General features: G+C 40.0%; 1 protein-coding gene across 1 annotated transcript in view; it reads right to left on the bottom strand.

Moving 5' to 3' along the window:
• Positions 1-994: 994 nt before the first annotated feature.
• AKIRIN1 (akirin 1) overlaps positions 995-13,017 on the bottom strand; it is a 169,476-nt gene continuing 157,453 nt past the window's right edge. Inside the window, exon 5 of the mRNA XM_069223960.1 lies at positions 995-2,783. Coding sequence (XP_069080061.1) covers positions 2,773-2,783 — 11 coding nt within the window. The 3' untranslated portion in view covers positions 995-2,772. The remainder of the gene's footprint in view (positions 2,784-13,017) is intronic.

The following is a 13,017-nucleotide window of genomic DNA, read 5'->3' as shown; positions in this document are numbered from 1 at the left end:
TTGACGTAACCCTAGTAAAATGGGCAGGTCTCATTTTTATGTAGTTATAACATAACTTTAAATATTGTGAAATGTAGAATCCCTTTAGTTGTGTTTAACCACCAGAGGGCGCTCAAGGACAAAATTAAAAAAGAGCTGCTACAACGGAGTAGTTTTATTTTGTACGAACTGGCCCAAGGGCTATAAATAGCTCAGTGGTTCCCAAACTGTGTGCGGCGCCCCTGGCAAGTTTTGATGGCGCACCAGCGAGCCGCGGCGCACAGATTGGGAACCACTGGTTTAGCGTCTTGACACCTTCAGGTACAGTTGCACTTTAGAATGTTTTTCATTTCATTTATATTTGATCACCTTTAGAATTTCGCCAATTCGTCAAACCACTTCAAGTGGAGGATCCAAAAATCTGTTGCCCTCACAGACAAGTGTAATATGGAAGGGATTTTGCAATAGTGTACACTTCACTTCGTATTTCTATCTTTCTATTCACCACAAGGTATTGCTACAGTTCGTTTTCACTTACCTTAGTGTGTAGTGTGAAATGCATATAGAGGATGACACATCTGCCAGTAACTAACTTGGTTTTACCCAATGTTTTTGGTACTAGTGTGTAACTGTCTATGTATGCTCAAAATACTATTTTGAGTTCTCACTTCTAATGGGTACTGAAGAAAGGCATATCATTGTGCTCTGCACAAGTTTGAACCAGCTTTTTGTGGATAAGCCTCAGAACAGCACCCTGCAGTTGCATAGTTTGCAAAACAACTATAAATACATGTATGAGAGGATTGTTTTTCTTCTAACCAATTTTGCCCCAAACACTACGTGTTAGTCACTTGTAGACACTGAAACCACTAACTGCTTTTGAGAGCTTGCTACTAACAATATTGACCCATAGGTAGCTGGAGGTTTTGTAAGGAGCATTTTCGTAGACAAACCTGCCCAAACTGAAATCCCCCTTCATGATGTACGATTAACATAACGACTCAGAACAAACAAATAATTGGATTATTTTATTAGACTGTAACTAAGCTTGTTAACACTATCTATTGAAAGACTGTACAAAGAGTATGGTGGATTTTTTGGTTAGGTTCAATCAAAACATTCATAGATAGCAATCCGTATATGTGGATGAAGAACATGACTTAATATTTCTTACATGCTATCTGCACATACAGCATTTATACAAGACAACCACCCGAGTGGGCTTGACCAGGTAAGCCCAACGAAACCATAAAATCATCAAAATTGTATTTAAAAAAAAAAAAGTCTATCCATTTTATTTGAACTAAAAATACAAATTTACCCTATAACAGGACATTTGAGAAATCACTTAATACATGAAACAAGGCATTGTACAGTATGGTCCTTGAGAAATTTACAAAAGAAAAACATGTTTAGTGTACAGTTAAAATAACACCGCTGGGGGGAAAAAAAAAGGAGTTTTAAATCAACTTTAATCACAAATGTACAGGAATTTTGGATTACATATGCAATTTACTACAGTAGATGAATAAATTGCATGATTTCACTGAAGATGCATGCAAATGCTGGATTTCATTTCCTTTGAAATAAAAAAATACCACTTAATATTTTAAAAAAAGAATTGTCAGACAACTATTAAATTTGTTTAGTAACTTTGAGCAATTATATCAAGACAATGCTCAAAACATGCTTTTCAATGTACCAGTTAGACCGTCTGCTCTACAATGTTTTCTACCAGGTAAGAAGCTCTTTTCTCTGACGAGGGAACAGCTCATATAAACATTTTAACGTTCATTTGATGCCATTTCGGTGCCAATCGTTAACTTTGTGGGATGCTATTTGCAGTGTAAACCATATACCTACACAGTTACATGTTTATTTACTGTGTCCTGAATTTAGATTTGAAATTTATCAGGCTATGCTAATCGTTATCAGGTCAAAAAAAAACACCCCACTGACCTAAGCAGTCATTCCTTCCTTAAACATTCATAGGCAATCACAGGTTAACAAAACTCAAATATTCACAGCTGCGTGCACACACACACTTCCTTTTGTAAAAGGCACCAAAAATCCAGTCATTTAAAGAACAAAAACAGAGGCACCATAATTGCAAAGACCCCATGTGCATATGGAATCAAAAATACATTGCAGAAAGTTGCTACGGAGCAAATTGTCATGTTATTTTTAAGTTTTCTAATTAAAAACAAAAAATGGTGTCCATTTAGGCTCATCCTCAATACAATCTTACTACAAAAAATATTAGTGTGCTGGGCCTAAAAGAAATAAAAATATACATATTGAAGAAAAATGTCAAATCGGTCAATTTTCATCATCCAAATACAAACCACCATCAAGAAACATTCTCTGGATTCAATGTTGCTAAACATAATTGTAGTGCATCAAATCTCGGAACCAGGAACCCTCAACAATGAAGTATACAAATCTGATAAACAAAAATGAAATCACTTATTCTGAAATTATATCATGTAAAAAGGTAAAGTTCCATTTGTTTAGTATAGTGCCACTAAATGCAGGATGATGTAGGCTGCTGCTGAGAAAGCTTCTGGGTTGAAACGACATGGCAGGTACAGTCACTTATTGAGCGAGCAGAAAAATAAATCTATTTGTGCCAACTGGATAATTAAGAATGAGTGTTTTTTCAGAGTGAAAGTAAACCAGCAATGTTTTTCCAAGACACAAAGGTTGAATAAGAATGTGGCACCAGTTTGCAAAAATGTACAGCAGCTGTTGTCTTGAGGTCAAAAGACAGTAACCCAGGCATGTGTCACAGCTTCAGGATACATCTGCAGGAAGAAAACAATGCAAGTTTGTAAATGATAAATGTCACTGTTCCTTTAAAGAAATAACAGGCGCCTTATCAGTACAAATACTCATTACTGTAATGTTCGGTCTTCAACCTTCACCCCGTAGTTCCCTCCTTTACTAATACGCCTGAGAGGACCTTCTGCTTCAAACTTAGAGCGCAAACTACATCCCTGTGCTACAAGAGCAGTAGCAAGACAAGACAGATTCAAAATAGTCTCAGCCCAATCTGTTCCCAATACTCCCCATCACAAAACAGAGTAAAGAACCTATAAAGACGGGAAATTTACAAGGTATTGTAAAATTAATAGCTTGGATCACTACTTCACTGGCCTCAGTCAACTTTACCTCCCATCCCTAAGTTACCAATATCAAATGTTTTCACACAAATAGTATCACAATATACACAGAATATAAGCAATCAAACAGAGTTACAGGGATAAGGTTAGAGCTGGGGGAGTGTAGGAAGATAGCCTCTTTCTAGCCTTGTTACCCCCACTTTTGGCCTGTTTGTGAGTATATGTCAGGGTGTTTTTACTGTCTCAATGGGATCCTGCTAGCCAGGGCCCAGTGCTCATAGTGAAAACCTTATGTTGTCAGTGTGTTTGATATGTGTCACTGCAATCCTGCTAGCCAGGACCCCAGGGCTCATACGTTTGTGGCCTATAGGTGTTCCCTGTGTGGTGCCTAACTATCACGGAGGCTCTGCTAACCAGAACCTCTGTTTATGCTCTCTCTGCTTTTAAAATTGTCACTGCAGGCTAGTGACTAATTTTGCCAATTTCATTGGCACACTGGAACACCCTCATAATTCCCTTGTATATGGTACCTAGGTACCCAGGGTATTGGGGTTCCAGGCGATTCCTATGGGCTGCAGCATTTCTTTTGCCACCCATAGGGAGCTCAGACAATTCTTACACAGGACTGCCACTGCAGCCTGAGTGAAATAACGTCCACGTTATTTCACAGCTATTTTTCACTGCACATTAAGTAACTTATAATTCACCTATATTTCTAACCCTCACTAGCACAGAACCCGGGTACTGCCAAACTGCCTTTCCGGGGTTTCCACTGCAGCCAACCCCTCAGACAGGTTTCTGCCCCCCTGGGGTCTAGGCAGCCCAGTCCCAGGAAGGCAGAACAAAGGATTTCCTCAGAGAGGGTGTTACACCCTATCCCTTTGGAAATAGGTGTGAAGGGCTGGGGAGGAGAAGCCTCCCCCAGCCTCTGGAAATGCTTCGAAGGGCACAGATGGTGCCCATCTCTGCATAAGCCAGTCTACACCGGTTCAGGCCGCTCTGGCATGAAACTGGACAAAGGAAAGGGGAGTGACCACTCCCCTGACCAGTACCTCCCAGGGGAGGTGCCCAGAGCTCCTCCGGTGTGTCCCAGACCTCTGCCATCTTGGATTCAGAAGTGTTGGGGCACAATGGACTGCTCCGAGTGGCCAGTGCCAGCAGGTGACATCAGAGACCCCTCCTGATAGGTGCTTACGTCTTTCAGTAGCCAAGCCTCCCTTTTTAGTAGCCAAACCTGCTTTTCTGGCTATTTAGGGTCTCTCCTCTGGGCTATTCCTCAAATAACGAATGCAAGACCTCACCAGAGTTCCTCTGAATCGACCGCTGACTGCTCCGGGACGCCTGCAAAACCACAACAAAGTAGCAAGACGACTACTAGCAACATTGTAGCACCTCATCCTGCCGTCTTTCTTGACTGTTGCATGGTGGTGCATGCTCTGAGGGCTGTCTGCTTTCACCCTGCACTGGAAGCCAAGAAGAAATCTCCTGTGGGTCGACGGAATGTTCCCCCTGCCAACGCAGGCACCAAACTTCTGCATCACTGGTCCTCTGGGTCCCCTCATTCTGACGAGCGTGGTCCCTGGAACACAGGAGCTGGGTCCAAGTGTCTCCCACAGTCCAGTGGCCCTTCTGTCCAAATTTGGTGAAGGTAAGTCCTTGCCCTCCGCACGCCAGACAGCAAACCTGTGTACTGCGTGATTTGCAGCTGCTCTGGCATTTGTGCACTTCTCCAAGGATTCCTTTGTGCACAGTCTAGCCTGGGTCCCCAGCACTCCGTCCTGCAGTGCTCAACCCACTGACTTGGACACCGACGTCGTGGGACCCTCCTTTTGTGACTCTGAGTTCACAGATCTTCTAAGTGCCTGTTCCGGTACTTCTGCGGGTGCTGCCTGCTTCTACGGGGGCTCGGAGTTGCTGCGCGCCCCCTGTATCTCCTCCTCCAAGGGGCGACATCCTGGTCCTTCCTGGTCCCTCGCAGCATTCAAAATCAGCAACCGCGACTCTTGCAGCTAGAAAGGCTTGTTTGCAGGATTTCTGCCTGGAAACACTTCTGCAACATCCAGCACGCCGTGGGACATCTTCTATCCAAAGGAAAAGTTTCTAGCCCTTTTCATTGTTGCAGAATCTTCGGCTTCTTCCACCCGGAGGCAGCCCTTTTGCACCTTCATCCGGGGTTTAGTGGCATCTGCCCCCCCCCCAGACAATTTTGTGACTCTTGGACTTGGTCCCCTTCCTTTACAGGTCCTCAGGTCCATGAATCCGTCTTCAGTGTTTTGCTGGTGCTTGTGGTTCTTGCAGAATCCCCTATCACGACTATTGTGTCTTTCTGGGGTAGTAGGGTAACTTTATTCCTACTTTTCAGGGTCTTGGGGTGGGGTATTTTGGACACCCTTACTGTTTTCTTACAGTCCCAGCGACCCGCTACAATTGCCCATAGGTCTGGGGTCCATTTGTGATTCGCATTCCACTTTTGGAGTATATGGTTTGTGTTGCCCCTAGACCTATGTCTACCTATTGCATCCTATTGTGATTCTACATTGTTTGCACTACTTTTCTTACTGTAACTTACCTGTTTTGGCTTTGTGTACATATAATTTGTGTATATTACTTACCTCCTAAGTGAGGGTATCCTCTGAGATACCTTTGGCATATTGTCACTAAAATAAAGTACCTTTATTTTTAGTAACTAGGAGTATAGTGTTTTCTTATGATATAGTGCTATATGATATAAGTGGTATAGTAGGAGCTTTGCATGTCTCGTAGTTCAGCCTAAGCTGCTTTGCCATAGCTACCTTCTATCAGCCTAAGCTGCTAGAAACACCTCTATTCTACTAATAAAGGATAACTGGACCTTGCACAGGGTGTAAGTACCACAAGGTACCCACTATAAGCCAGGGCAGCCTCCTACAGGGAGGAGAGATTTTGAGGTAGGTGGAGGAATCCAACAGGTGATTTTTCTTTGTCCCAGCAGTTGACAAAATTAGTTACTTACCTGTAACTCAGGTTACCAAACATTGGCATGTTTTATGTATTCACATGCTTGATTAATTCCCTATCGTCAGTCTGGGAATCCCTGGTACAATAAATTAGCAGTACATAACGTAAATATATACTACTGCTATTTAGCAGCATAAAGTTTCTTACCTGCAAGTGTAGTTTTGAGCTTGAAGAATGTTTTGGATTGACATGCTGTGCGTTATTCTGTCATCTAGTGGTGGGGCTGTAATTTTCCACTATTTCACAAATTTTTAGTTCCTCTTCTTTTAATACCTTTGTTGGAGGGAGTCGACAAAACTTCCATTTGGTGTCCCGGTGTGACATTGTATTTCCTCCACACGTTTCTACCTTAAGTCACCATCTCCTGATTCTTTTTTTTCTCCCACTTTTTTTTTTTTTTTTTTACCCCCTCCTATCTTTTTGGTGGAGGTGGGTGGGTCACTTGCAAATCCAGAAAATTCTTCAAGCTGCAAAACTACACCTACAGGTAAGAAACTTTACATTTTGCAATTTAACCCTTTCTGGATTCACATGCTTGCACTGCTTTTATAGATGTTTTAGGACTCTTTGTCCAACTTGAGCTTCCTTGTTCATTTGAATAATAATAATACAATAATGTTTTGTAAACGTGTGCACTGAAGACCATGTTGCTGTCCTGCGAATTTCCTGTAATGGTGTAGTTGTCAGAAATGCAATGGTTGCTCTTATTTTTTTTCCTGTGACGTGTGCCCGTAGTGCTATTGTTAACGTTTCTCTTGCTCAAGTGTGGCACAACTGAATTATTTGCGCAATCCATCTTGCGATCGTGTCCTTTGTTACTTGTCTTCCCAAACAGCTATTTGCAATTGATACGAATAGTTCGTAAGTTTTTCTGAAAGATATTAGCTTTTCAATCTAACACATGATTGAGCTTCTTGCCTCCAAAATGCTAAGTTTTTTTAGTGTCTTTGGATTTTGAAAGAAACTCGATATTTGAGAATACCTTTGGTATGAACTGCGGATCTTTTCTCAGAACAATTCTGTCCTTGTTAATTTAAAAATAGGGTTCCTGTATTGGGAGTTCCTGTAACTCACTCACCCTGCATAGGGAAGAAACAGCTATCAAAAAAGCGGTCTTTGAAGTTAGCATCTGTAAAGTAGCTTTGTGTAAAGACTTGAAAGGTTTTTTTCATAAATTGAGAAATATATTTTTAGGTTCCATGTGCGTGCTGGCACCCTTCTTGGTGGGCTATTCTTTTGGCATCCACTAAGAATCTTTTTACCACTGGTGCTGTGAAAAAACATCTTCCCATATGACCTCCTGTGTAGGCCACTACTGCTGCTGGATGAATTTTTAAGGATGCATATGTAAGACCTTCCAGTAAAAGGTGAGTTAAATGTTTTAACAACATCTTTTCATTTGTGATTTTCTTCCCTAAACCATTCCTTACACACCACAGTGAAAATCTCTTCCGTTTGGCCACATAACATCTTGTTTTTTGTTTCTCTCTTAATACTGCCATAGTGTTTTCTGGTAACTTCATGTGTCTGAATTATAAGGACATGATTACGATTTTGGCGGAGGGGTTACGCTGTCACAAACGTGGCGGATATCCCGTCCGCTGTATTACAAGTTCCATTCTATCCTATGGAACTTGTAATACGGAAGACGGGATATCTGTCACACGGAGAGCGTTCCATCCGCCAAGATTGTAATCAGGCCCCAAGTCTTCAAGAGCCATGCTGTTAGTTTTAAATGTTCTGGGTGTAATACCCTTCCCCTCGACAACAGATTTTTTTCCTAGTTGTTGAAATCCTCCATGAGCTAGCTGCACTATCTCAGAGTACCATGATTGTCTTGCCCACTGCTGTGCAATTAAAAGTAAGGTCATGTGACAGTGAACTAGGGTGGGGGGGGGCGGGGTAGGGGGGTGGGTATGGGGGAGGATGCATATGTCCCTGACCGGTTTATCAAGAGGGCATTCTCCAGAGACAGAGGGTGTATATGTCTGGAGACAAAGAACTGGCATTTCGGAGAGTTGCAAACAGATCCCCTGTGGAGTATCCCACTTGTGAAAAATCTTTTGTACCACTCTCTGACCGAGTTCCAACTCGTGGGAGTATAAGGCCTGCCTGCTCAGTCTGTCTGCCTGAACATTGTCCTTCCCTGGAAGATGTATCACTTGAATATCCATGTTTCTTAGTATTGCCCATTGCCAGAGTTGCTACGCTAGCCTCGAGAGGGTTTGAGATGGAGTACCGCCCTGTTTGTGGATGTAAAACGTTGTTATATTGTCTGTTTGAATCAATATGGTATTTCCTCGAAGAGATCTTTGGAAAGCTTTCAAAGCTAGAAAACTATCTTTAGTTCCAGGAAGTTGATGTGTTGTACAGCATCCTGATCCCTCCAGATTCCTTGTATTTTTAGGAATCCCATGTGTGCTCCCCATCCTATATGCGAGGCGGCTGTGGTTATCATCACGGATGGAGTTGGTTGTAGAAAAGGTCTTCCATGTGTAATGTTTTCCCTGTTCCTCCATGCAATTTACTCCTGTACCTTCTGCATGACAACCACTAAATCTTTCCAACTCCCGGTTTCTTGTGACCACTGATTTTGTAGGGTAGGTTTTTTTTTTTTTAAGGGAAGCATGTCTATAATGAAATGGCCCCATTTTATGATAACGGGAGGAAATGGGTATGGTTCATCTGGCAAGGGAGTAGAGGTGATCTGGATTCCTTTTGTGACCTGGTTAAACTGTGGGGATCCCAATTTAAGATTTACCTCAACAATGAGTCAGACAGAATGTGACTTCCCTGACAAAGATCAAAGTGGTAGATATGAAGTTACAGGTTGAGTTACATACGAAACCCACAGATCGAAACACATTGTTTAACTATACCAGTAATCACCCAGGTTGCAAAAAAGACTATACTCCATTTGGCCAATTTCTTAGATTAAGGAGGAGTTGTACCTTAAAAAGTGATTTTGACACATGCAAGAGTACTAGAGGAAAAACTATTAGACAGGGGTTACCCAAAAAGGTTAGTACGAAGGGCTTACAAAAGCAAAATATAATAGGGAAAGTATCTGAGGGTGAACAAAAAGTACAGGACAATACTCGAAGTGTGTATCACAAATTATTCGGATACAAGCAATAAAGTAAAAAATCTAATAAAAAGGAATTAGACACTGCTTAATGGTGAGAGGAGAACGGTTAGAAAAACCCTTATTTGCTTTTAGAAGGAACAGGACAATAAGAAATTGTTTGGTACACACATACAGAGAACCAAAGGGGCCCGAACAGAGACATAAGAGATGATAGCAAGATCAAAAGGTAACTTTCCATGTGGTACCTGTGGAAATTGTATTAAGATCAGGAAGGGAGCAGCAATGGAACTCAATGGGATTAGTCATTAAAATTTCAGACATGGTGAAGTGTATAACGAAAAATGTGATATACTTGATTGTATGTCCATGTAGTAGGGGATATGTAGGATAAACAAGTAGTGAGGTGAGATTACGGTTGAATTAACATAGATCGGCAATAAGAACCAAAAAGAAAAAGGCACCACTAGTGGAACACTGGATTGAACAAAACCACACAGAAAAGGAGTTCTGGTGGTGTATCCTAGAAAATGTAAAGGGTACAAGTAGAGGGGGAGACAAAAAGAGAAAGCAGTTTTATGTGTAAAATTTAAAAAAGGATGGGTTAAATAACAGGAATGGGAATACTTGGTGAGGTAATAGATACTGAGGTTTTAATTATGATTATAATTAGCAGATCTGAGTCGATTAACAATAGCGTTCAAAAGTAAAGAGAAGAATGATTAGGTTTTAATAAAATATAAAAAGGTAATAATGTGATAACGTAAGGGCCGTTAAAATGGCGGCCCAGAGTGACATCACATACACACTGTAAGGGAAATGGTAAAATCAGAAATAGCAAATGCCCAATCAGGTTTGAATAAAAGATATGGGGAATAACACTATAAACGTAAAGGCCCGAAATGAAAAATGGTGGCCGAAAGTGATACTGTATAAAGCTTGTGAAGGAAAATGGTAAAATTAGAAATAGAAAATGTCCAATTACCTCGAAATAGGTGGGTTTTCTCTGTAATAAAGTCTAAATCGGGATAGCTTGAAGAGTACTCATGAATAATATACAGTCTTAATATTGGTACTATAATAATTGTGAAGGAAGGTGTAATTTTATTTAGGTTTTAATAAGAAATAAGGGACATAATAACACAAAGGTCTGAAGGCAAAATGGCGGCCGAAAGGTACATCGCATTCACACTGCATGGGTAATGGTGAAATCAGAAACAAAAAATGCCCAAATAGGCTTTAATAACAGAAAAGGGCAACAACGTGATAAACGTAAAGGCATGAAGTTAAAATGGCAGCTAAAAGTCTTATATAGATCGTGAAGGGAAAGGGCGAAACCGGAAATAGAAAATGCCCAAAGAAGGTGTATGTATATCCCTAAAGAATAAGGAAAAGAATAAGTATCCCCCTTAAGGGCGGCCCGTAGTCAAAATGGTGCAATTGGCATTATAGCTGAAATAATTAAACAGCGGAAGTATCTATTTTTAACTTGGAGTTTTAATTCCAATAATATGATGATTGGGTAGGAAATGGTAAAAGATTAGGAAAAGAATAGTGGGCCTTTCGGGGCGGCCAGGAGTTATAATGGTGCAACTGGGATTTCACAGCCACCAACACCACATGGGGTGATTATTCTATATAAATAGGAGATAAGATGGCGGCACCCTACTTAATGAACGCAAACTGACTAGAGAAAACGATTCTAATGGTAAGACAAGTATTACTTCTATTTTGGGATTGTCGAAGAATTAACAATAAAATATGGAGCAAGAGGAGAGGGCCCTGGTTATTGTTGTTGTTTGGTTCTTAGATCTTATGAAAGACCTACAAAACAGAGGTAAACGGCGAGAACACATGATAAAAAATCTTTAAAGACATAACCAAGGAACGGTCTTTGGATATTTAAATTAAAATTGAATTCTTCAAATTAAAAAGAAAATAAAGGATTGACAACCTTGGAGGTAGGGATTTAATTAGTCGTGTCTTGAGCACAAAAAGGTTTATGGTAATTGAACAAAATTTAAATAAAAAAATTATACAAATTGATGTTTGACCTTTTGCAGAAGTAAATAAATATAGAAAATGGATGGCAGTAAATGAATTGGAAACCATATGCCATGCTAACACAAATAGTAAGTGTTATGATATTTTTAATACAATTGTAGCACAGAGGCATGCTGGCACTCGTAGGGTATTATAATAGATGAATTATTTAATCACCATAAACAGTCACAAAATGTGGTGTGTTAAATGTAATGGGAATTCTGACCCTAAAACAAAACGCTGTACAAATGGATATAGAATATGTGATAGTTTGGGAAGATGTTTTAGCCGTTTTTGAACCTTAGAATTAAATTACACGGGTTGCAATATCAAAAACATATATATTTTAGTGATTTTTGTACATAAAGCTTGCTTTGTCCTGACGAAGTTGGGGTGAATTATTGGAAAGACCACCGAAACGCCACGTTGACCTTTTTATTTTTTTGTAAACACTTGCATATAGGCAATTTGTATTTGCATACATTGTTTGGAATGTCTTTACCAAGTTTTTTACGTGAAAAATCAAATAAGAAAATTTTTATATAAAAAATGTTGTATGAGTGTAGCTTTGTTTGTGAAGTTTTTATATTTTTTAACATAAATATTGTGCAATAGGTTCTACGAATAATTGTTTTAGGTCTAAAACCAATGACGTAAATATGAAGAGGACCTAGGGATTGTGGTGATTAGACTTATAGAGGTTATTTTTAAATATATAATATTTTTTTTTATATATAAGCAGAAAAAAGGTTTGAAACAGGTGTGTGTTTGTATTTAAAGGATAGGTTTTAACATGGCTACAACTTACCCAGTGATATGTCTGAGATTGATATTCCAATAGCCGTAAAGGGAATTTTGTGTTTGTGTATTATAATTCAACCCCGTCCCTTTAGTGGGGGTCTCTCTTAACTTCTTGACCACTGATTTTGAAGCCACTCCTAGATTGGTCTCAAGAAGTCTCACAAATGGGATTAAGGGAATGCATGTCCACTGTCCTTGCGGTCAGAGCTTGCCCCTTCTGGTAAAGGGTAGTCTCTCCCAGAAGGAGATGTGATCTTTTCTCACTGGGGAATGCTTTCCCCTGAATTGAGTTTAACCTTGTTCCAAGGAAAATATTTTCCTGTTCTGGGGATGATTTTTGTATGTTTAATGAGAAACCTTGTGTCCTCATCACTATTTGAATGTCCTGTTTGCTCTTACTAATGAATGGTTGAGGTACACATACACATGTGTACCCCTTCTGAGACGTGTAAGACACTTTTGGTGCTGCTTTTATTGCAAATGCTAGCACTGTGAACTGATAGTTTTTTTCGTTTACCACAAACCTTAGGTATCTCTTATGTTTTGCTTTTATTGAACTGTGCAAGTATGCATCTGTCAAGTCTATAGTTGCCATGAAATCTCTTTTTGCAACTGTGGAATGACTTTCTGTAAAACTGTCAATTTGAGTTTTTGTGTTTTTAAGAAACTTGTTGATGAACCCAAGTTTTAGAATTGGAAGCAAGTAACAGACTACCTTTGGATTTAGGAAATACGTTGAGTAGTTTCCCTTGTTGATTTCTTGGTTTTGGACCTGTTCTATTTCTTGTTTGTCTAGTGACTCTTAGATCTCCTTGAGAAGTCGATTTGTTCCCTCCTTGGAATTAAACTTTTTCTTTGGTCCTCTTGTTGGCAGAAATTTGCTTAGTCCGATGCAAGACCCAACTTGAATTGTGTTTGGGACCCATCTGTCTGAAGTTCTTCCTCCACTCCTGGAGAAAGTTTTTCAATCTTCCGCCGACTGGTGTGCTG

This window comes from Pleurodeles waltl, chromosome 3_1 (genome assembly GCF_031143425.1).
Source record: "Pleurodeles waltl isolate 20211129_DDA chromosome 3_1, aPleWal1.hap1.20221129, whole genome shotgun sequence".
Classification (NCBI taxonomy): domain Eukaryota; kingdom Metazoa; phylum Chordata; class Amphibia; order Caudata; family Salamandridae; genus Pleurodeles; species Pleurodeles waltl.
Note: the sequence above shows the minus strand (reverse complement) of the source record. Positions and strands in the feature narration are given on the sequence as shown.